This window comes from Rhinopithecus roxellana, chromosome 2 (genome assembly GCF_007565055.1).
Source record: "Rhinopithecus roxellana isolate Shanxi Qingling chromosome 2, ASM756505v1, whole genome shotgun sequence".
NCBI lineage: Eukaryota > Metazoa > Chordata > Mammalia > Primates > Cercopithecidae > Rhinopithecus > Rhinopithecus roxellana.
The window spans coordinates 151,642,887-151,667,801 of record NC_044550.1 but is presented as its reverse complement, the minus strand read 5'-3'; the positions used below and the strand labels follow the sequence as shown (position 1 = coordinate 151,667,801).

At 39.3% G+C, this 24,915-nt stretch overlaps 1 protein-coding gene across 4 annotated transcripts in view; it reads left to right on the top strand.

Annotated features, from left to right (window-relative positions):
* The window catches only part of KIT (KIT proto-oncogene, receptor tyrosine kinase), an 82,292-nt gene that overhangs the window by 50,057 nt on the left and 7,320 nt on the right, over window positions 1-24,915 (top strand). The window contains exons 7-17 of one of the 4 annotated variants that reach the window (XM_030925234.1): window positions 874-989; window positions 14,953-15,067; window positions 17,358-17,539; window positions 18,749-18,855; window positions 18,949-19,075; window positions 19,356-19,460; window positions 19,544-19,654; window positions 20,868-21,018; window positions 22,875-22,963; window positions 23,415-23,542; window positions 24,612-24,734. In XM_030925234.1, coding sequence (XP_030781094.1) covers window positions 874-989; window positions 14,953-15,067; window positions 17,358-17,539; window positions 18,749-18,855; window positions 18,949-19,075; window positions 19,356-19,460; window positions 19,544-19,654; window positions 20,868-21,018; window positions 22,875-22,963; window positions 23,415-23,542; window positions 24,612-24,734 — 1,354 coding nt within the window. Of the gene's footprint in view, window positions 1-873; window positions 990-14,952; window positions 15,068-17,357; window positions 17,552-18,748; window positions 18,856-18,948; window positions 19,076-19,355; window positions 19,461-19,543; window positions 19,655-20,867; window positions 21,019-22,871; window positions 22,964-23,414; window positions 23,543-24,611; window positions 24,735-24,915 lie in introns of all 4 variants that reach the window. The other 3 variants (XM_010358983.2, XM_010358982.2, XM_010358981.2) reach the window with 3 other exon arrangements.

Genomic DNA, 24,915 nt, shown 5'->3' with positions numbered 1-24,915 from the left:
AAGGGCAATCCTTGGGAGAAGGCTACAGTCAAGGGTTTGGGGGCGTGAAAGTAGCTCTGTAGAGGAGACATGGTACAGAGAACCCTGCACTGGAGGTAAAGACGTGAAGGTTGTGGGCCAGCAGCGAGCAGCTCAGTGTGAGAGAGTGGGCTGCCCAGGGAGCTCGCACAGTGTGAGAATCGAAACACTGCCTATGGCAAGTTGGTGTGGCCCATGTGGATCGTGTGTGTCATGGGCTGCCCAGGGTGACACATGTACATCGGAGCCCCTGCCAGTAACCCCAACAGGATGGTAGGGTGCTCAGTGTACACAGCCCTATATGGGGGCCTTGCAAGAAGTCAGAAGCTTGAGCAGCAAATACTACCAGGAGCACTGAGAATCTCCAGGGTGGAGGAAAACCAGGAGATGGGGGTGTTGCAAGAAGGAAGGTGAGCAGCGTGGACCTCGCTGAGGGCCCAGAGTGTCTGTGTGAGGGCAGTGAGCATGTGCATGCAGAGCAGGCAAGTTCAGGACACTGTGGAGAGCAGAATCCTTCAGCACCATGGGCAGGGGAGGAAGTGGTATGGGGACAGCCCGGAGTGGTGGGGGAAGGGAGAGGTGGTGGGCCAGTGGAGAGGCTGCAGCCTCTGTCAGGTTACCTTTGTGCTTAACTTTCCCAACTCTTGTGTTCTCTCACAACAGGTGTTTGTCCCAGATAGAATATGTGTGTGCGTGTGTGTGTATTTGTTAATGTGGATTTTGCTAATATTTACTGAATTAAATGAGTTATATTTTTCCTCAAACAGGCATAGATTTCCAGGTAGAAACTGAAAAAGACATGCCTTCCAAGGCAGACTATCCACAGGTGATTGATTAATTGTCTTTTCTTTGTAGATACGTAAGTGAACTTCATCTAACCAGATTAAAAGGCACTGAAGGAGGCACATACACATTCCTAGTGTCCAATTCTGACGTCAATGCTTCCATAGCATTTAATGTTTATGTGAATAGTAAGTAACATGAAGGGCTCCTTATCTTTTAATTCTTTATTCTTTTAAAGTTGTGGCTTGTGTTTGTAACAGCTGCAAGGACTCAACTTGTGTTCTGTGTAAATAACGTTTCATGATAATCTTGACCTTCACAGAGACTTCATGGTTTGGTGGTTAGAGTGTGTCAAAAAACCAGTTTCTTGTCCTACATTTCACTGACCACAGGACCTTGCAGAAGTTGCTCAAATTCTGTGTGCTGCCTTTGAAGTAAACAAAGGAGCCATAGAAGTTGACCATAACAGTTGTTTGAGGGAAAATGTATTATTATTGATTGTTGGAATGGGGGGCTAGTGGTTGAATAGGAGCTGAATTACTATATTAGGAAAGAGATGCTATTGAGCCCTGACATGATTTCTTTGTTACAGTGCCATCTCTTTTGAGGCTGTGATGTTATTTGTGTTTAGATTGTTCTTCCACTGAGACAAATGCAATATTGACAGGCCTATGGCTCACTACTGAGTACCATGTGGTATGTGGGAGAAGGTAGCAGATGGTTTAAGATGGGAGATGGGCATGGCCATGGGCATCTGTGGGGTCCCACCTACCCCACTCCTACAGCCCACCACTTCTTAGAGAAATGTCTGCTCTGAAGTTGAGGCCAAGGGAGCCCGATCATGAGCTAGAGCTTTTGCCAAGTGCAGGGCTTCTTCCTGGCTCCACTCTGGGCCCTGTGTGCATTTCTAAGGAAGGTGCCTGCCACACCATACCTGCTAGGGCAGGGGAGGCCCCCAAAGACTAGGAATTCCAAGGGAGTGGCCCAACAAATGACTAACAGAATTGGTTTTCCTGGGTGTGTGGAGGATGAGGAGACACCTGGAATATTTCATAGAGAAGAGCTTAGGAGGTGGGCACTTTATGTGTGCTGGGCTATAGGGAGTTGTGGGAACGAAGGACTGGGGCCAATTCCTTGTCTTAAAGGAGCTTACTTTCTGTACAAAGTGTTGTGGTTTTGGTTTTTTTTGTTTTTGAGACAGAGTCTCTTGCTCTGTCTCCCCAGCTGGAGTGCAGTGACATAATCTCCGCTCACTGCAACCTCCACCTCCCAGGTTCAAGTGATTCTCCTGCCACAGCTTCCTGAGTAGCTGGGAGTATAGGCGTGCCACCACACCCAGCTGATTTCTGTATTTTTAATAGAGATGGGATTTCACCGTGTTGGCCAGGATGGTCTTGGAACTCCTGACCACAAGTGATCAGTTGCTTCGGCCTCCCAAAGTGCTGGGATTATAGGCATGAGCCACCGCTCCCAGCTAGATGTTTTGTTTGTTTGATTTTGAGACAAACATGTTTTTGTTTTCAAACATGTTGACAAACATGTTGAGCCAGCGTCTGTGTCTGTCACCCAAGCTGGAGTGATCATAGCTCACTATATCCTTGTACTCCTGGGCTCAAGAGATCCTCCTGCTTCAGCCTACCAAATAGCTGGGAGTACAGGCATGCACCACCACACACAGCTAATTTTTAAATGTTTTTTAGAGGCGGGGATCTTGCTTTGTTGCCTAGACTGGTCTTGACCTCCTGGACTAAAGCGATCCTTCTGCCTTGTCCTCCCAAAGCACTGGGATTATGGGAGTGAGCCACAATGCTCAACCTGTATGAAGTGATTTTACATAATTGTCTTATTTGATGCTACAGCTCAGGAAAGATGGTAGAGTGGGTGGTGTGAGCCATTTATAAATGAAGAAAAGAAATAACTGGACAGATTTTTGATTGCTAATCCAGAGTCTTTTGACTATATGAGTATTTCAAAAATTGTGTTTTCTGAATAAGACATTCATACGAGTTTAGATGAAGAAGGTCACATTCATGTAATTAAACACAATTTAGGATTCCCAGAATCCTAACGTGCTGATGTGACTTTGCCGGAGGGGGCCATGGGATAGGAAGTATATATCCCAAACTTATTTGATCACAAAGTTCTCCCTTTCCAAGGGAAACATTAATTATTATCTGAGTTCCAGCAAACAGTTTTGATTACATAGCATTTCACTGGCCCTTAATTCAAGTATCTCTAGATTAATTTCAATGTGAATCAGAAAGTAATAGTATATAGAGGCTGGACGTGGTAGCTCGCACCTGTAATCCCAGCACTTTGGGAGGCCAAAACAGGTGGATAACCTGAGGTTGGGAGTTCAAGACCAGCCTGGCCAACATGGCGAAACCCCTTCTCTACTAAAAATACAAAAATTTAGCTGGGTGTGGTGATGAGTGCATGTGATCCCAGGTACTTGGGAGGCTGAGGCAGGAGAATCACTTGAATCCTGGAGACAGAGGTTGCAGTGAGCTGAGATCGCACCATTGCACTCCGGCCTGGGTGACAGAATGACAGTCCGTCTCAAAAAAAAAAAGTTGTAGTATACAGAGCTTAGTATATTACCCATGGACAAAATTACTTGCTTCTGAAAAGTCTTAATGTTCATCTCGTTTAAGGGATGACTGGAGGTAAATCCATATCCTTGCAAGCATAATATGCATATTCATAACAGAATTTTATTGTGGCTGCTCTTGTGTGATGCTTCTCAACCTTTCTGTGGTAAAAGACTTTCTTTTCTAAGATTCCCAATTCATTGTGGATCAATACTTCTTGTAAAATATAGTAAAAACCAATTACTAGAAAAGTGAAATGAAAAAGAACAGCGATATACAAAATACAAGCTCGGGTTTTTCTATGTTTTAGATTCAATAGATATAAAAATTACTCTCTGTCAAATTGCTCCTCCTCAGGGCTTCTTCTGAGTTTCTTATTTATCTCCTATGCACCAACAACAGCAGACCGTGGGTGGGGCCCACTCCACAGACCTCACTTTGAGAGCTCAGTGGTTGGGAATTTTATAAAGCAAGGTGCTTTGTGTCATTGCTGTTTCCCTGGCTTTAAGTCCAAAGGGGCGTTTAGATGTGTCTCTTTTCCTCCTTTTTCATGCTTCCATTTGCCAGTGTGTGGTCTGCCAGTTGGTCTTGAGATACTGACCTCAGGAAGGTGTTTTTGACTTTTCTGTGGCAGGGATAAAATTGCTACTATTTTACTTACCAGGCTAATTTGCCATTCCAGCAGGCTCAGTTTTAATCAGTGCTGCTGGTGAACCCATGCCTATTTGAAACTAGATAGGATATGTTGTTAACCTTCCAAAAGGATATCTTCTTGGATTCCCTGTAGGTAGGAGGCCTTTTCTGCATTCTGGAGTGTGGGTCTCTTAATACCCACCCAGCACTTCCTGAGGTCCCACTGTATTTCACTGGATATACAGATGAGGATCATGTTGGTCCTGACCTCAAGTTAAGCTCTTCAGAAGGTCTTTTCCTTGATGTCAGTTTGTTACAAATAGCAAATTGACAAAGGCATTTATTTCACTTACTTAACACGTTGGATTTCTTGATTGCCAAACGTTTGGACAGGGGTAGTAGCATTTATGTTTGAGCTTTAAACTGTCTCTGAGGTATGTCGCAGTTGCTCTTTACAGATATAGTTAGCTGATTTGTTTGTTGATTTTTTTAATTGAAAAAAATTCTAGTTAACATTATTATGTGGTAGTATTCTTCTAAATTTTATTTCAGTAGTTTTTGGGGAACAGGTGGGTTTTAGTTACATAGATAAGTTCTTTCATTGTGATTTGTGAGATTTTGGTGCATCTGTCACCCAAGCAGTGTACACTGTACCCATGTATAGTCTTTTATCCCCCACCCGCCTTCCACCCTTCTTCCCAGGTCCCCAGAGTTCATTCTATCATTCTCATGATTTTGCATCCTCATCGCTTAGCTCTTGAGGTAGGATTTTTTTCATGTTAAATTTTAAAATCAAAAGCTAAAATAATTTTACAGTTTTAAACTTAGGATACTTGTGGCCTTTTTGACATCATGTTAGCTGAGCCAGTTACATATGTAGGTGTACTGTATGGTTTATTTTGTAAATAAGCTCAACTTCAAGGACAAAAGGGATTGTGTTCTGCAAAAATCAGAATTGATAAAAATCAGAATAATGAATGCATAGTGTTAGTGCCGAAATTCAGCTTACTTTTACTCCGTGACACTAATGCATAATTGCTTAATAGATTCATCTGCAAGAAATGCTAGTGAAATCCTTGATTTGTCCTGGTTAAATGTTTGGCGGTTGAACAATCTATTTGTTTTGAAAATTCCACATGAAAATTTTAGTATATTGAATGTGGGGAAGGGGCATGTTTTAACTGCTTATATGGTAGACTTTAAAAAAATATTGTGCTCTGACAATTTATGTTAAGAAAATCAGTATATAACAACATGTTAAGCTTAAATGTTCTAATACTGTTTCTAACCTCTCTAATCAAGCCATGATTTACATGGACGTGTTGAACTGACTCAGTGACATTTAAGGTGGTTTATAATGGCCAAGAGCTATAACATGGTTGCCATCTTTGAGAACTTCTAGTGGAAACTGATAGGAATTTTCATTAAAAAACAAAGCAAAACCAAAAATTAGTGATTATATCTGCATTGAATTTGCATTACTCTAATTACTTTTGGAATTGCTTATCCAAGATGTGTATAGAAATCAAGTTCTTAAATCTGAAATGTTTGATATCCTTCAGTGAAAATGGTGATTTGTTTTTCTTGGAAATGAAAATCAGGAAAAAAGTAGAATTTTGAAACCTTACCTCAAAGTGCTCTCTTAATAGGCATTACCCTTTCCAAAATTATTGGAAATATTAGAAAAAATGACATTGCCAAGATGCTATGGGTAGCTTATGCTACTTATTTAGGAACTGATGGCCTCTTTGGTTATATTAAATGTCACACAATGAGGTTTTTTGCCAGATCCAGGACAAATAAAAGGCCAAATATGCACTTTAATCCTAATATATCCATTTGGCCTTTTTTCCCACTCCATCTCATATTTCTTGAATAAATAACAAACTTCATAGTGGACTGAAAGGATAATCAGTAAAGTAAATATTTTGTAGGTTTATTTTGGCTTTAATTTTAAATACCCATATGAATCCCAAAGTAATTTACATAATTGTAGAAATAAATTATGATTGATATGATAAGCCAGTTGTTTTTCAAACCTTTGGAATGATTTTAAGAAGATCCCGTAACCTTAAAGTGGATAGTTCAAAACATGATCTGGTAGCATTTCCAGGGCGGTATTATGCATTTAAAATATGTGGCAAATGGTATTTAGGGATCGTAAATAGATCTCTTTCCCATCTTAAAGGCTTATCCTTTAATGACGAACTTCAGCCAGTGCGGTGGGAGTACTGTGATCCTCACGTGGTGGTGACGGGGAGGCAGACATTGAGAACTGAAGGGCTCCCTTTGATCATTAGCCTTACTTAGGATGCATTTAATGTTGAGCTAGATTGATACCCAAATGGCTGCTGAAGTGCACCAAATTAACTCAGAAGTCACCAATTTCACTGCATTTATGGAAGGGTGTTAACAGGGAGTTGAGAAACAATTTAAGGAAATGTTAAATAATGTATTATTTCTAAATCATTGCATCATATAATTAACATCCTATCTGTTGTTAGCAATTATTTATAGGTCATACAGTATACCAAAATCAGCCAAAGCAATAAATCACCCAGAATAAGGCCTCTTGATGAGAAAGATACCCTTTGACCATGTTTGCAATGTCTGGGCTGCCTTTTAGTATTTTTGGTCATAGTTAAATCCAGTTATGGATGGCTGAACCAATTCTAGGGAGAAAATCCTGCAGATAAAGCACATAGCCAACTAGCTTTTGGCTAGCCAACCAGAAGTGATCACAGGTAGACTACTGTCAGTGCATTTGTGTTGCTGTAAAAAAAAAAAAAAAAAAAAAAAAAACCCCGAGGCTGGGTGATTTATAAAGAGAAGAGGTTTTATTTGGCTCAGAGTTCTGCAGGCTGTAAGAAACATCTGCTTCTGGTGAGGGCTTCAGGAAGCTTCCACTCGTGGTGGAAGGGGAAGGGGAACAGGCGTCGTGTGGCGAGAGAAAGAGAGAGGAGAAAAAGGGTGCCAGATTGTTTTTAAAACTCAGATCTCGAGGGCACTAATAGTGCGATAAGTCACTCATTCCCTCTAGGACAGCACCAAACTAATCATGAAAGAAAGATCTGTCCCCATGACACAGACACCTCCCATCAGGCCCCACCTCCAGTATTCAGGATCAGTTTTTAAACATGAGATTTGAAGGAGACAAATATTCAAACTGTATCATAGACCTGGGAAGCCAGCCATATAGATGACTTCACCTGTTTGCCAGCTCTCCGGGTCACCCACCTGACTGGAATCTCCAAGTACCCTTATCCAGAGTAAAATAATAATGGCAGTCTTGCCTGCAAGGACTGCTCAGATTTGGTCCTTGAGGCCACTGTGCCCTTCAGGAAGATCCTCACAAAAAAGAGCGAAGTTACTAGAACTTCAACTTTTTTGGAAGATGGAAATGTCTTCCCACCACTTAACCTATTAGCTTTTTATTTCCATTTTTTAAAAAAATGGTAGGACCTTTCAAAAACATGCGTGTCCAAACCATACTTGTGTTAGAGGCCACAAATTTGAAGACTTGCTGTTGATTTTTGCTTGAAAGTCTCTGCTTTTCAGTGTTTTCCCCCATTAGGTGGATTCTATTAGAGTGACTTCCTCTTATATTAAATAATTAGAATTTTTAAACATTAAATAAAGTGCTGAATAAGACTCCTTTCTGATTTATTTACTTGCTTTTGAGAGTTTGCTCTAAGGCTGCAACAGTAACTGGAACATAGCTTGGTTTGTGTGAACATTTGTATACCACATATGTTTTTAAATTAAAACAATTTTTTCTTATTACAAAAGCATTATGTGAAGGGTAGAACAATTAGAAAATGTAAATAAACAAAAATAAAAATCATTTTAAGTTTATTTTTACTTTTTATGTTTCTTTAGCTTTTATGGATTACCATTACTAATATTCTTTATTATATATTCCTCCAGACCATTCTTTTTTTAATAAAAATGAGATCATATTGCTTTATAACCTAGATTTTTGGCACTGCGCAACAAAAGCATTGTGACTGTCTTTCTATAACATCATTTTGGCATCTCAGTGTATGGATCTTTTATAATTTCTCTAGCCCATGCGTGATGCAATTTTGAGACATCCGGGAGTGAGGTGGGACTTTGAAATGATGTGACTGAATTTTAAAAGAAACGTGTCAGATCATTATTTAAAGTTTACAATTATCTTGTTTAATCTCTAACGAGTGACCTTGCTTAAGTGACTAGAAGTTAATAAGGTTATCATCTGTCGTTATCTTTCATGCCCTGTGTCTTCAACATATGATATGGTAGATGTACTGTGCTATCTTTCAGGATAGTTCTAAATTAAGGAATAGTTTTCAGATCTTCTTAGTGTGGTAACTAATCTATGTAAAAATCATTGCTTGTCTTTTCACATTAATCTTTTTATAGATAATGTGTGTTCATTTGAGATATCTGACAGTGTTTGAACTCTGTTTTTATTTTCTCTTCCTGAACTTGAAATGAGATTTTGTTCTCAAATTGCTTGGGAATTATGAATGTTGTTTTTGATGTGACACTCTAATATCTCTTTCTCCTTATAAAGAGGATCTCTGTGGAGGCAAGAATTGTTATAGATGTTTACATTGGAAAACAAAAAAAAGATATAATGGCAACCTACTTTTAAAGTAGAACTTGATTCTCTTCTGTTCTGAAAAAATTTAGCAGATGTAGCTCTGAACTAAGCTAAACATCTTCCCCTCCTCAAAGGTTGGTGTCATTACTGCTCCTCCCTATCTCATAAGAAAGTTGGTCTGGTGGGTGTGTTGCTAATTTAGGGGCCTTGATGTAAACACCGAACCTGTAAGAGAACTAGGTAACCTGTCTGGATCCATAGCCCTTGGTTGACCCCGTTTGTGTGGTTTGGCTATTTTTTTATATTGATGGTGGAAAAGCAGGAGAAACAGGTTTAGGTATGTAGCCATATAAACTTCTGCTGGAATTGACTCTAAACTTGGATACATAGACTTTGCTAAAAGCATTGAGTGGCCCCTTTTATATTGTGGAACTTCTACTATGTGGAGATTTTCTTTTCAATTGAGCCACTTGTTTTTACATCAAATTAGCTTCCTTCATTTACAGATGTATGCTAGGTCACCTGTAATGTAGTGAAATTTAAATTAATCCAAGAATAAGGACTTAATGTTTCCATGGGCATTCTGTCAATACTCGTCTTCTCCACTTCTGAATTATGTGGCAAAATGAATTAGCTACTTTTCCAGAGTAGGAAAAAGGAGACTGTCCCATGCCTGCACTCCTCGGCAGCAAGCAGAGTGGAATTGTGATGTGTGTACAGGTCTTCTTCCCCACGGCTGGGTGATATAGCAACAGTGTTCCTGTAAATTGAACAGTGATTCTGGCTGAAGAAATCTCTCTCCAAGTAGTTTCATCATTTTTCAACATAATCTCGTGATTGGGATATCTTTTTGATTGCTATTTAGAACAGGGGTTGGTAGAACTATAGTCTGCTGGCCAAAATTGGCCTGTAGCTTGTTTTTGTTTTGTTTTTTGCTTTTGAGACAGAGTCTTGCTCTGTCGCCTGAACTGAAGTACAGTGGCACAATCTTGGCTCACTGCAACCTCCACTTCCCAGGTTCAAGCACTGCTCCTGCCTCAGCCTCCTGCGTAGCTGGTATTACAGGCACCCGCCACCATGCCTGGCTTATTTTTGTATTTTTAGTAGAGACAGGGTTTCACCATGTTGGCCAGGCTGGTCTTGAACTCCTGACCTCAAGTGATCCTCCTGCCTTGGCCTCCCAAAGTGCTGGGATTACAGGCGTGAGCCACTGTACCCAGCCTATAACCTGTTTTTGAATGGCTCACAAACTAAGAACGTTATAGAATTTATTTTTGAGTAGTTGAAAAAAATCAGGAGATTTCATGAGACATGAGAGTACAACTCAAATGTTAGTGCCCACAAGGAAAGTTTTATTGAAAACAGCCATGCCTATTTGATTATATATTGTCTATGAGCACATTTGTCCTACAGCTGCAGAACTGAGTTGCAGGAAAGACCTTATGACCCACAAATCTAAAATAGTCACCTGAAATATTTATCTCACCCCTTTATAGTAAAACTTTGCTGAGCCCTAGTTGAGAACATCACTTCATTAAGAGAATGATTTTTTTCTTTTTAAAATGACAGTCACTGTTAAAGTAAATAGGTACAGGAGATTGTAGTTGAGTTTTATTTTATTTGTTAAATAAACTTCTGTTAGTGTCCATATGTCAGTTTCTGGATATCTTTAAGAATGTATAAGACACAGTGTATGTCTAAAATATCTATTCTGGGAATTTTTTAAAAAGTGTAATATTCCTTTTAAAAGTAAAGTTGAGTTATTTTTATACTCCAATTTTAGCTGCCTTAAATTTCTTTATTATAATGGTATTATGGCACAAGTGTAGGTTTTGCACAGACCCCAAAACCGGGATAGTGACAAATTCTGGAAAAGCACTGCTTCATTGCCATTAAACACCAGCAAACCTCGAATTTTAAAAACAGAAATTCATTCTTACGATCCCTCTTCGTTTAGTCTTTTATTATTTGGATACTTAAGTGTTTGTGTTTTTTGTCCTGCTGATTATAAAATGTGGTCAAATGCACATTTATAGCGGAAGTTGGTTAAAGTGGCTGGGGTGAGAGAACTCTACTCAAAAAATGCCTCCCTGCATTTAGATGAAGAAAGGAAGACCCCTTCTACCACTGGCTTGTGTATTCCCTTTCAGCCACCAGCCCTCAGCTTTGTTATCTGTATTGTGTTCTTAAAATTCATTTTGTTCTTGCTTTCCACATGGACTGGATGGTGATGAAAAGGAATATTTTCCAAGATCACAAATCTGTGGGGTAAATCACTGGATGTGTAGGAGTTTTAATTGCAAGAGCAATAAATTCTCAGCAGAGTTACAAGCATCTGAAATCTGCCTACAAGCTGATCGGTGTTGTTGGAGATATCCGAATGACTCAGGTCTACAATGTTTTTAAAGGCAAAAAGGCTATGTATTTTTTTTTTTTATCTCCACAGTAAATGCATAACTTATATACCTCTTAGGCTTATCTAAACCTCCAACTTGGGAGGAATTAGGGAATGTGTCATTTGCTATACTGCTTATTGTAGAATATCTAAGAAGCCACAGCTCAGATTTAACCTGGAGAACTGCAGAGTTATGTATCTTTAAAAGCAAGATGTATATTTAATGCCAAACACAGTGCATTGAGGCACTTACAAAATGCAAATGAGCTGAGATTTTCATTTTTAGGAATTAGATTTCTACCTGGCTCATTCTTTATGCATTAAATATTTTCATAATGCAACTTGCCATATACAGCTCATGCTGTACTAGTATGTCTCATCCTTTTCAGAAGGAGGTCTCTTAGCACCAGTGTTAGGGAAAAGGCTGGACCGAGGTGAGGCAAGAAAGGCAACTAGAGTGTGAAATGTAAGGAGGTACTCGCACAGGTACCCGCTCATAGGCCCTTTAGGGTTAGTGCCCTTCTTATTTTTAGGCTCTGGGTGCTTCTCGTGCCCTACTCTAGTCCTGGCTTTGATAAGCATTCCTTAAAGGCCCTTTAAAAAAGTACACTGCTGGGTCATATCCTCAGCTTACCAGATCTCTGGAGGTGTGGCCCAGAAATGTGCATTTATCCTCTTCCCTTGGAGAGTCTAAGGCATATTGAAGATTTAGGACCCTGTGAACTTGGTTGGCCAACCTCAGGCCAACAGGACAAAAGCTGCTCAATTAGCCTTAGGTTATGACCCACCTGGGATAGGAGCTTAACAAAACTGCTTAATTAACCGGCACATGGGAACAAGTAGGCCAGCCAGACCACACCGTTGGCATCCATGGCTGTTGTATAACTGCTACCAGGTGTTACGCTAGAAGGCTTGGATGTTAGAGCACACTTGTAACCAAAGCTAAATGGAATTGATTATGTAATTTTGAGCTGTTCCAATTTTTTAATTAAACAATGTTTTATAGGTTCACTTTCAGCTACCCATTCATTGCAAAATAAAATTAGAATTAAAAGAATAAAATAGAAACTTTTCATAATCCTACTACCCAGAGATAATCATTGTTGACATCATCTTAAAGCGTGCTTTCAGCCCTTCCTCCGCCTCTTGAGTTAATATTAAATTCCACTAAGAATTTACCGTGTAGCGTTATAAGCATTAGGAAGTATGAGTGTTAAGGGAATATAGGTATGAGTACATCTGTTTGTGAACTTAGCTCCTATTTGAGTCCTATTCAGTTATCTCTACCATCTTAGTGTAGACTGATCCCACTCATCATTCATCTCAGTGTTATAAAGAATTCATGTGGTCAGCCACTTGGATTTCTTATCTCATGGCCCTCTATTGCAAAAATAATAGAAATAGTGCCATATTTACAAAAGTCACCATTAGGCTGTTCTCACAGTTCTCTTCTTGTGATTCTATAATTGAATGCCTTTGGAATCTTAGAGACTTGTTCCTTTGGGTGGGGTCTTCATCATTCAACAGCCTCTTACTCTGCGCCTGCTGTGGGTCACACTGAGCTAGGAGTTACAAGTATACTCAATCAGTAAGATGTCATTTCTGCCCTCGAGAACATCGAGTCTGATGGAGGAGGCAGACCAAGATCTTGCATACCAGCATCAGGTGTTCATAAATGCTTTGGGAATAAGGAAAGGAGAGAGACCAACTTGGCATCAGAGAGTTTAGGCTTGCTTAGAAAAGGAGGTGAGACTTAAACTGAGTCCAGAGAGACCCACAGTATGGCACCTAGAGTCCCCAGCAAATAGCATTATCCTAAGGGTCTGCTGATTTTTTGTGTTGTGTCCTACTTTTCAGCTTGATCACACAGTTGCCCATGATAATTAAATGAAACTTGCCAGATGGATGCTTTCGCAAGATGATGGCTTGTCTTCTTGCTCTATTTGTGAAAGCTGGCATTGGATCCAAACTCTCAAGGATGCCCTTACCTTGAGATTGTTTTGGAGAGTTTCTCTTTTGTGTATATTAGCCAAATGGCCTGCTCATCAGCAGGGCCAGGTTGAGTGACAGGTGGGTGTGTCATGCATGTGGATACTCTGATCTCTGCCTACTCATTTGCCTCCAGGGAGGTGAGGTGCTGAGAGGTTGTTCTACAAAGATGTCGTTTATCAGTGTTACCTTCCTTTGGGGAAATAAACTTCCTAAGTTTCTGATCTGTCAGTCTTTCCTTCTCACTGCTTTTATTTTCCCTATCAGTTGTAACATAATTGATGTTGAATTCCCTGTGCATTGGGTTAAAATATATACCTTATCAGACTATTTTAAAGAAGGAATTTTTAGATTATTGAGGAGACTAGAGTGGCAAATACAGTTCATTTCATTTGTAGTGAAATTAATTATCCAAGAAAGGTAGATATTCTGATTATAAAAGAATAACTCAGGAATAATAGTAACAAAAAATTTTCTTTTTGAGATGGAGTCCTACTCTGTCACCCAGGCTGGAGTGCAGTGGTGGTCACTGCAACCTCTGCCTCCCGGGTTCAAGCCATCCTCCTGCCTCAGCCTACCGAGTAGCTAGGACTACAGGCGCATGCCACCATGCCCAGCTAATTTTTGTGTTTTTAGTAGAGATGCGGTTTCACCATGTTGCCCAGGCTAGTCTCCAACTCCTGACCTCAGGTGATCCACTGCCTCAGCCTCCCAAAATGTGCTGAGATTGTAGGCTTGAGCCACCGTGCCCAGCAATAATAATAATAAATAACTGTTTCATTTCTATAAGTCATTCTTAGCTCTCTCTATGCGCCATCTCATTTAATTGTCTCAATATCCCTGTGAGATGGGCACAGTTATTATTCCTATTTTACACATGAGGAAACAAAAATTTAGAGAGATGTAGAAACTTACTCAAGTTCAAAGACCTGACAAATGTAAGAGCTGGTATTCAGATGTGTCCACTATGCATGGGGCTCCCGTAATTCTGTGCTTAGACTTGGCACAATCAATGCTGTACTCCGAGTACAGGGTGAGCATATCACCATCCCTGCCATCCTGATGCTTCTGTTGAGCTTATTTATTCTCAAAGGGTTAGAATCCTTCAGATGTATTGCTATCGAAACCACCGAGTGCATCTTCCTTTTACTTTGTAAATAACTTCAAAAATTAGAAATTCTTGAGTATCAGCTGGTTATTGTAGTTACATAGAAATACCAAATTAGAGCATTTCTGCTGTTACAGTGAATATATTCAGATATATATATATATATTCAGGTTCATATATACACAAATACATAAATCTTGGGCTGGTTTTCTCTTCTAGTTTTCTGTTCATATTTTGCATTTGAAACAAAGATTTTAAGTAAAGCCCATATTGTATTTTACTCTTTATGTTATAGCTTCTGTGTAAATAGAGTGATTCAGCTTTTAATCAGCACCACCCTTCCACCCCCGAAAAGGAGACAATTTGTGTAAGAGCAAAGAGTGGGGCTTATCTTTTCCTCTAACAACTCCTAATTTCATCCATTCCAGTTCCCACAATAACTTGAAATTCCTAGGGCAGGTACAGTTGCTTGAAATCCCATTGGCAGGAATCCTTTAAAGTGGATTTTTACCTATAGAGCACTTTGGAGCTCTGGAGTCTTGATTAGAAGCAGTCTTTCAGATCCCCACTCCCTGAAAGCAGAAGCTCTGCAGTTGGCCCTGCGACCTCTGCCTCAGCCATCTGCTCTGGGGCTGGGCCACTGTCACTGGGAAAGCCTTTCTGGGTTGGACCCTGACAGCCGCCTCCTTGTACCTTCCACTCCCTGGTTCAGATTCTGCCCTTTGAACGTGCTCCCTCAGCCTCCTCAGCAGCCTCAGGAAGGTTGTAGGGATTAGACAGGGAGTGAAGTGAATGTTGCTGAGGTTTTTCGGCACTCTGACATATGGCCACTTCTGTTTTCCTGCAGCAAAACCAGAAATCCTGACTTACGACAGGCTCGTGAATGGCATGCTCCAATGTGTGGCAGCAGGATTCCCAGAACCCACAATAGATTGGTATTTTTGTCCGGGAACTGAGCAGAGGTGAGATGATTATTTTTGGCACTGCTTATAATGCATAGAGGAAGGACTATAGTTCACTTGAATTTCAAATATGTTTTCTGATTTTTTTTAAAAAAAAGCTTTGTTTTGATTATTTTTTTTTTCTAGCCATGTGGCTTTTTAGAAGGGATAATTGCTGTATTTTTCTTGGTAGACATTAATTTTGTTTGCTGAAAAATGATTACTGAATGACTTCTCTATTTTGGTGGTTATCTTTCTGGATTTATCATGCAATTTCTAGCCTGCAGGTAGATAAAGCAATTTTGCAGGACAGAGTAATTAGATTTCCATTCTATACACAGGAGGTAATGTGTGTGGGAAATGTGACTGTAGTTATCATGAAAAAATTACCTCAGTAGTTAATTGCCAAGTTACCAAAAAGTAATGATCGCACAATTACAACATACATATGGCGTTTGCAAGCGACCGCTTTTAAAAAGGGTTTCTTCTTGATTAGGTGCCCAACCCCTGAAAAGAGAACATCTGGCACTGTGCTGCTTGCCCCTCACCATCCACACTTAAGCCTTAAATTGTCCTTTTGCGTTACCTGAAGACGAAAATGGGGTCACTATAGCTGTTTTCATCCATCAATTGCTATTTTATGCTCGGGCTTTAAAAGCCCAGGTTAACGTCACAATTGAATAGTCAGTATGATCGCAGAAATTTTCTTTTTCATGGAATAAGCCTCTTTATCACAACAAGTTGGAAGGGGTTACATCAGATTGCTGTTTTCAGCTGGGTTTTAGGAGAGTGTTTTCTTTTGGGGAATGCTAAGGAGCCCCTGGGAGGAATGACCACAGCGGAAGCAAGCCCCGTAGTTACAGGCATTAATTCAGTAGATACACAGGGAGTGGCGAGTGTGTACCGGACACTATTCTAATGGACAGAACACACCCAAGTCTTTTTGCCTTTCTGAGTTTATATTCTAGTGCAGGGGTGTTCCATCTTTTGGCTTCCCTGGGCCACATAGGAAGAAGACGACTGTCTTAGGCTACACATAAAATACAGTAACACTAATGATAGCTGATGAGCTAAAATAAAAATTGCAAACAAAACTCATAATGTTTTAAGCTTTATGAATTTGTGTTGGGTCGCATTCAAAGCTGTCCTGGGCCACATGTGGGCTGCAGGTTGGACAAGCTTGTTCTAGTGGGTAGAGACACATAATAGATGGAATAAACAGTGAATGTATGTAGGTGTTAAGAAGAGAAACAGGAAATAGCTAGGTATTTAGAATAGGGAAGTTGGGGTCTGGCTCATGAAAAGGATCCCTTGCAGTGGTGGTCTCAGCCACTTACAGTACAACTAGGCCTTCCTGCTTAGAACTCAAACTTCGGTCCTCACTTTGACTATTTCCCGGTCTACATTCTTGATTTTTTGTTGTTGTTGAGACGGAGTCTCACTCTGTTGCCCAGGCTGGAGTACAGCGGAGTGATCTTGGCTCACTGCAACCTCTGCCTCTTGGCTTCAAGTGATTCTCCTATCTCAGCCTCCGAGTAGCTGGGATTACAGGTGCCTGCCACCACGCCCAACTAATTTTTGTGTTTTTAGTAGAGACAGAGTTTCACCGTGTTGGCCAGTCTGGTCTCGAACTCCTGACTTCAGGTGATCTGCCCGCCTCAGCCTTCTAAAGTGCTGAGATTACAGGTGTGAGCTACTGCGCCCAGTCCCTTGAAGATTTTTATGCTTTCCTCCTCTATGCTATTTATTTTCAGCCATTCACGTACCCTTTTGAAGCTTGTTTATTTTAGGGATCTGCTGTGTACCAGCATATATGCCTGCCGTTTTACTGAATTCCTTTCCAGTCCTTTCAGTAACCCTCTGCAATGGCTATTTTTTTTTTTTTTTTTTTTTGTGTTCTTTAGTAGAGACGGGGTTTCACCGTATTAGCCAGGGTGGTCTCGATCTCCTGACCTTGTGATCCGCCCGTCTCGGCCTCCCAAAGTGCTGGGATTACAGGCTTGAGCCACCGCGCCCGGCCTGCAATGGCTATTACCAGCCCCGTTTTACAGTGGTAGAAACTCAGTCTTTAACTCATCAGGATTCAAACCCACATCTGACTCCAAAGCCTCCTCTGCCCTTTCTTCTCTTCCCCAGTGCTTTTTTCACTCGCTAGGTCACCAAAGTGCTTATTCTTAGACACTTGTAAAAGGACATTTTCTGTTGATTATGAACCTCTAACTTTGTTTTAAAAGTGTGCCACATCCCAAGGGTCTTATGTATTTATTTATTTTCCTAGAGTAAACCTGGGCTTTTGTTTTCTTCCCTTTAGATGCTCTGCTTCTGTACTGCCAGTGGATGTGCAGACACTAAACGCATCTGGGCCACCATTTGGAAAACTAGTGGTTCAGAGCTCCATAGATTCTAGTGCATTCAAGCACAATGGCACGGTTGAATGTAAGGCTTACAACGATGTGGGCAAGACTTCTGCCTATTTTAACTTTGCATTTAAAGGTAACAACAAAGGTATATTTCTTTTTAATCCAATTTAAGGGGATGTTTAGGCTCTGTCTACCATATCAATCATGATTTTAAGTTCATTCCAACATTGACCATGTCATTTCTGGTAATACGTACATCACACCATACTGTCATCAAACTCGCTACGTTTCATTTTGTACTAGCTTGTTAAGTATATGTTTTTACCAGAGCACTTTTAACCATGCTACTTTATATATTTTATATGTATGTGTGTCTCTTTTATATAATTAGTTGTATATTTACAGTTGTCTCCATTAAAAAGGGGTAGAGAAAGCAAATGGGGGGAATATATTTACCTTACACCCAAACAGAATTAGAACAATCTAACATTTAAATTCAATTAAAAATTTCAGTTATTTAAAATGAATTATTTTAACACTTTGCCAGACACTGTATCCAAAAGTTACCACTGCCTTTATGAAGTCATGTTAGCAAGTTATTTCTTTAAAATATTTAAAATTTGATTCATGTGTGACTAACTCTCTTAACGTAAGTTGAAAGTTCCTTGTGGGCAAACTGATGAATTGGTACAAAGTAGGAAGACAAAGAAAGTGGGCACTTACTTTTTAGGCCTTCTTGAGTTTTGTTTTTTTTGGTTTTTGGTTTTTGGTTTTTTTTTTTTTTGAGTCGGCAAAGACTAGTGCCAAAAAGTGGCGTATTTTCTCAGGTTTTGAGTAACGAGGGGAAGAATCTTCCATTGTTCTACATCATCGATTTTTCAGACAGGGCTATGAAAAGAATACCTTAAAAATGGTTTTTTTTTGGTTGTGAAAGACATTCATGCTCAGTGTAGAAAATTTAGAAAATACAGGGAAGTGTAAAGAAGAAAATATAAACCATCCGTAAAGGAAGCTTCTTTTTTAAAGTTGTACAAGGCAGGAATTTGACTGAAGTACAAAGTGCATTCAGATGTTGCTTTTCATTGAAAAACAGCATAAATTATTCCTTTTCTACAGAAATCTCAACTTCTATTCTGCAGTATTCTGGTTTCAAGTTATATTTTTAAAGATTCATTTGAATAACAAGAGTACGATGTAACCAAGGTGAAGCTCTGAGAGTCACATAGCTTTGCTTCCTGCCATGGGCTATGAGTTGGGAGGTGGGTCAGTTTGGGAATGAGTGGCTGTGGTAGAGATCCCATCCTGCCAAAGTTTGTGATTCCACATTTCTGTTTGATTTTAGAGCAAATCCATCCCCACACCCTGTTCACTCCTTTGCTGATTGGTTTTGTAATCGTAGCTGGCATGATGTGCATTATTGTGATGATTCTAACCTACAAATATTTACAGGTAACCATTTATTTGTTCTCTCTCCAGAGTGCTCTAATGACTCCGACAATAATTCTTAAAAAGGTGATCTATTTTCCCCTTTTCTCCCCACAGAAACCCATGTATGAAGTACAGTGGAAGGTTGTTGAGGAGATAAATGGAAACAATTACGTTTACATAGACCCAACACAACTTCCTTATGATCACAAATGGGAGTTTCCCAGAAACAGGCTGAGTTTTGGTCAGTATGAAACAGGGGCTTTCCGTGTCACCTTTTTGGGTACACATAACAATGACTTTAAGGAACTCCAGTAGCTTCCTTTGTTTTGTTCCACCCGAAACAATGAGTTTTCTGTGAAATTGCACCCCTTTTGATAGGTTTGGCATAGAGAACATTGTAGGAAAATGTCTCTAGACAAAATTGTTTTTAATTCCTTTATTGATTTTGAAACTACATAAATGATCCTTCAATTCCACCACCAGCACCACCACCACTTACCTTGTTGTCTTCCTTCCTACAGGGAAAACCCTGGGTGCTGGCGCTTTCGGGAAGGTTGTTGAGGCAACTGCTTATGGCTTAATTAAGTCGGACGCGGCCATGACTGTCGCTGTAAAGATGCTCAAACGTAAGTTCCTGTATGGTACTGCGTGCACTCGACATCAGTTTGCCAATTGTGCTTTTTGCTAAAATGCATGTTTCCAATTTTAGCAAGTGCCCATTTAACAGAACGAGAAGCCCTCATGTCTGAACTCAAAGTCCTGAGTTACCTTGGTAATCATATGAATATTGTGAATCTTCTTGGAGCCTGCACCATTGGAGGTAAAGCCATGTCCAAACTGCCTTTTATTGTCTGTCAAGTTATCAGAACATGACATTTTAATATGATTTTGACAATGTTAGATTATAAAGTGCTTGGAAGATTTTTTACCCAGACTATTGTTCTCTCTTGCTAGATTTTGTTTTCCTTATTGTTCTTAAGAATGCAGATTTTAATTTTATCATTATGGGGTAGAACAGCCCAGGACATAAACTAGTTATTGTCGTATTTGTAACATCAACAACATTGGCCTCTTGAATATCTCATCCCAACCAGAAGGCTTCTCTTACCTTGTAAGCTTTATATATTTCTTGATCATATTTAGCCACTGAAAGGGTTAATATTAATTTGCACACTATAATTTAAAATAGGCCCCTAAGCCTACTGGTTCTCAAATATACACCAAATGAGGCAAACATTTCACTTCTGTAAAAAATAAGTTTCCAATTTGAAGCCTTAGTTGAGGTTCCCATCAAGGAAGTCTGTGATGTTCGCAGAAAGTATTTCAGTTGAAAGAAACAAAGATGTGTAAAATGAGCTGTTTCTGGAGATCCATGGTAAAGCTGACAGCTTTATATAATGTCTTCAAACAACCCCCATAAATGTTGCTTCACCACATCATGAATTGTTCATGAGAAAATTTCTTTCCCAAGTTAATTAGTTGCCTGTTACTTCCAAATTACAGTTTTAAACATTCATAACACCAAAAAATTTTTCAACTAGTAGTGCTCAGAACACAGGTCATTTTAGGTTTTCACTCACTTTCCAGTCTCGTCCCAGCTGGCTGCTCCATGTGACTGATTTTCCCACTCTGCCGCAGTTTGTGCCTTCATTATTTCCATAATAACGTTACAGCGAGTGTGTGAAGCCCTGCTGTAAACAGAAGTGAATCAAAGGATTCACGTAGGAAGCTTGATCATAGTAGAACCTTTGAAAGCAGTAACTTCTGTCTGTAAAACCAGCAATCACGCTTGGCCCCAAATACTAATGTCATTTAGAAATTCAGGTTAAAAGAGACTTGCTTATTTTATGTTACTCCACGTAATGCTGCTTTTTTGATAAGCAGTGTTAATATATAGGATTGTATTGGGACTAAGTAGGCTTATCCACTGAAGCTAAATATTAGTGGCCATGACCACCCTTGGGTATTTTTATGGGAGGCAGAATTAATCTATATATCTCACCTCTTTCTAACCTTTTCTTATGTGCTTTTAGGGCCCACCCTGGTCATTACAGAATATTGTTGCTATGGTGATCTTTTGAATTTTTTGAGAAGAAAACGTGATTCTTTTATTTGTTCAAAGCAGGAAGATCATGCAGAAACTGCACTTTATAAGAATCTTCTGCATTCAAAGGAGTCTTCCTGGTAAGACTGATTTACATAAATAGTTAGCTGTTGACAGGCAGTTCATGGGGTCATAAGGGTTTGCAATCAAGGCTGATTCTTTAAAAAATGAACTGAGGTACTCTGAGGTATGAAATCAAAATTATTAAATCATTTAAATGTGATTAACAGTTTAGAAAGTTCAAATTGTGTTTCTAAAGATTCAAACTGTGTTAAACCTAGATTTTTGCTGATTTTTAAAAAATGCATTTTTAGTTTTTTTCTACACTTTAGTTTCATGCAACTGAATGAATTCTATTTCTGTTTCTCTTACGGTTCTGTCCTGCATGTATTTCCATTTATACCGTTGAGCTTGGTACTATATGCATGTTTCCAGTGAGATACTGTTTATAGGGAAAATGCTAAAGCCTCTCAAGTTGCCACAATAAAATCCCTTTAAAACCTTTGGCAGAATGACAAAGAGCTCTGAACATATCTCTACATGTAGGCTTTTTGCCATCGACCTCTGGATTATTCCTATATACCTTGCCTCTTGCCCCTTTTAATTCATCATGCTATTAAAAGTCGTAACTATTCCAGCACATTTTTTAAAATTCTGGACATTATTTTCATCTCTTTTGTCATTGATGCCATTCTGAATTTGAATCATGTATAAAGAGCTTCGAGTTTGATTTACAACCAGAGAAGAATTCTTCTCATACCTTGCCTATTCTTTCTTTGGAAATGCTGTTAAGAGCCACCATTTGAGAAGACTTCCTAGATGTACCCAGTCCAACAGAAGTCATGGTTATTTCGCCCAGTCCCCTATACTGTATATTGCTGCAGTTGTGTGGTAGATTTCTCCTATCCTTTTTATGCACTTTGTATCCACTACATCTTGCGATGGCAAGACATTGCCTCCTGAACTCTTAACACCAGGCCCTCAAGGAGACCTCAGTAAATATTATTGATGGGCAATTACCTTTTAAAGCCATTTTTTGTACCTCTGACTAAAGTTTAAAACCCCAGGTGAAACTTTTATTTTTTTTAATCCTATAAACTTGAGTAATGTAAAGTGGTAGTAGAAACTGTACACAACCACTTTTTGTTAGTTTCTCTTGGGCATGTGCTCATTATATGAAGAAATGAGCCATTTCGCTTCTTTCTGAAACCTTGGCCCTATATATATCCTTTAACTTTCTGATATAATGGCCTAAATTGTTTAATCCTGTGTGATGTTCTTTGTGCTTTGGGATCCCATATGGGATTGGAACCACCAGCACACTCTGAAGGAGATTGTTGTCATGGTGTTTCTATGCTAATCAGAAGCAGGAAGTACTAGAAATCTTGAAGAGTCTCCAGCCAAATGTTGCAGATTGAAGAGGTCCAGATGGTTCAGAAAATCATCCAAATTATTGGTGTTTATCTGAACCAACTTGATTTTTTTTAAAAAACCTTTTTCCATCAGTCACTATATGTTAACGATCTCTGCCTCCCCCATAACACATCTTGGAAGCTCTTCTTTGTCTTTCTTTCATCTTGTCTCCTGGGGCTCATTGAGAGAGTTTGAGGTAATACAGGATACCATATTTGGCTCTCTGTCTCCCGTTAAATTCATTGTGTCAAGGGATGGGAAATTTCTAACCTGAGTCCTCTATATGATTAAACACAAAAAAGGACACCTAGTTTCTGGGCATGGACCCCAATATCAAATATTAAAAAGTCGTATCTTACAGAACAAGATTTTCAAACTCTTCTTTCAAACTTTACATGATTTTCTTCAAATTGGTCCAGTCTATTATGTAGCAAAGGGGATGAGGAGGTAGAGACTGACCCGTGAGTGCCCTTCTGCATGTCCCACTTGATTCAGTCATGACTTGTTTCATCTCTCCTAGCAGCGATAGTACTAATGAGTACATGGACATGAAACCTGGAGTTTCTTATGTTGTCCCAACCAAGGCTGACAAAAGGAGATCTGCGAGAATAGGTGAGTACCTACCTATCAAGCAACAAGAGCAACTTTATTTACAAAGAGTATATCTATCATGCTAATGTGGCATATGACATCATTCCCAGTAGCAACGATGCAGACCAGTTCTGCTTTACGGTAGCAATGCCAATGGTCAATGGCAGTTAGGGTTGTAAGTGGGAATTTGGGGTCAGAGCATTTGTTTTTGTGCCTGAGCATCTTACTATAGATATGGGATCTTTGTATTAATTCGCCATCCCTCTCTACGGATTTTGTAACCCAGCCTAGGATTGTTAAATATTAACTTTGTGATTCAGCATCTACCTTTGCTGGACACGAAAGAAGTGATCTGCCTGCAAGTTCACATTAATTCATTCATTACCAGCCTTTGCTATTGTCATTGCCCCGTCTTTTCCTTTCCTAACCTTTATGGTTTTAATCGCTAAGAAAAATCCTCTCTTCCTCACAGGCTCATACATAGAAAGAGATGTGACTCCCGCCATCATGGAGGATGACGAGTTGGCCCTAGACTTAGAAGACTTGCTGAGCTTTTCTTACCAGGTGGCAAAGGGCATGGCTTTCCTTGCCTCCAAGAATGTAAGTGGGAGTGATTCTCAAAAGAGTTTTGTGTTTTGGTTTTTTGATTTTTTTTTGATTTTTTTTTTTTTCTTGAAAACAGAGCATTTTAGAGCCATAGTTAGAATGCAGAGTGTCATTTTGAAGTGTGGTAACCAAAAGCAGAGGAAATTTAGTTTCTTCATGTTCCAACGGCTGTCTCTTTGGAATTCCTGTTCTAATTTGTAAGCTTTAAAGTGCAAGCCTGTCTAAATGAGTTTTTCTATGAATATTCTTTTATATGCAGTGAAATTCATTTAAAACTTTTGGCTTTTAGGATATAGGATATGTTCCTAGAGAACAGAATCATTTTATCAGTAAAAGCAGAGGGTACCTCGTAGTTACAAGGCTTAGGGTGAAGCATAGACTTGAGTTTTATTGAAGTTAGATCCAAATATTATATGTGTGGCTTATGAAGTATCAGGAAATAAGGGGTCAGAGAGAATAATAAACACTTGGGAGAAGGATAGGAATGGAAAGAGAATGATGGAATGAAAACAAGGAGCATGGTCTGTAGAAGGGTGAGAGGAATTCCTTAGGAAGTAAGATTAACCAAACAATGAGGTTACCAGTCCTACCCTTAAATGTCATGGGTGACATTTCCCAACAATTACCAAACTAAGAAAGGATATAGGATGGCTGAAATAAAGACCTTCTTCCATGTGTCCTTGGGAGATGTTAGATTGAAGTTGCAAAGGCATGTTAGGAACTCTGTGAAAGGACATTCAAAGAAATGCATGCAAAATGAATTTTCAGTTTAAACAATATGATATGACTATTTCTTATGTATTTCCCTATGAATGAAAGCAGTCCTGAGAAGAAAATAGCATTTATTAGAATTGCTTTTGAAACAGATTATAGTAATTAGACTCTTGATTATGTGAACATCATTCAAGGCATACTTTTGATTTTTTGGTGTACTGAATACTTTAGAACAAAAGTATTGGATTTGTTATAATATAAGCAACACTCTAATATTCAAAAGTTAGTTTTCACTCTTTACAAGTTAAAATGAATATAAATGGTTTTCTTTTCTCCTCCAACCTAATAGTGTATTCACAGAGACTTGGCAGCCAGAAATATCCTCCTTACTCATGGTCGGATCACAAAGATTTGTGATTTTGGTCTAGCCAGAGACATCAAGAATGATTCTAATTATGTGGTTAAAGGAAACGTGAGTACCCATTCTCTGCTTGACAGTCCTGCAAAGGATTTTTAGTTTCAACTTTTGATAAAAATTGTTTGCTATGATTTTCATAATGTAAATCCTGTCTAGGGATGTCACACATTTTAGCAGTCAAATTAAGTGTACTTCAGCAAAATTTGCATGGTATGCTGAACATTACTACAACTAA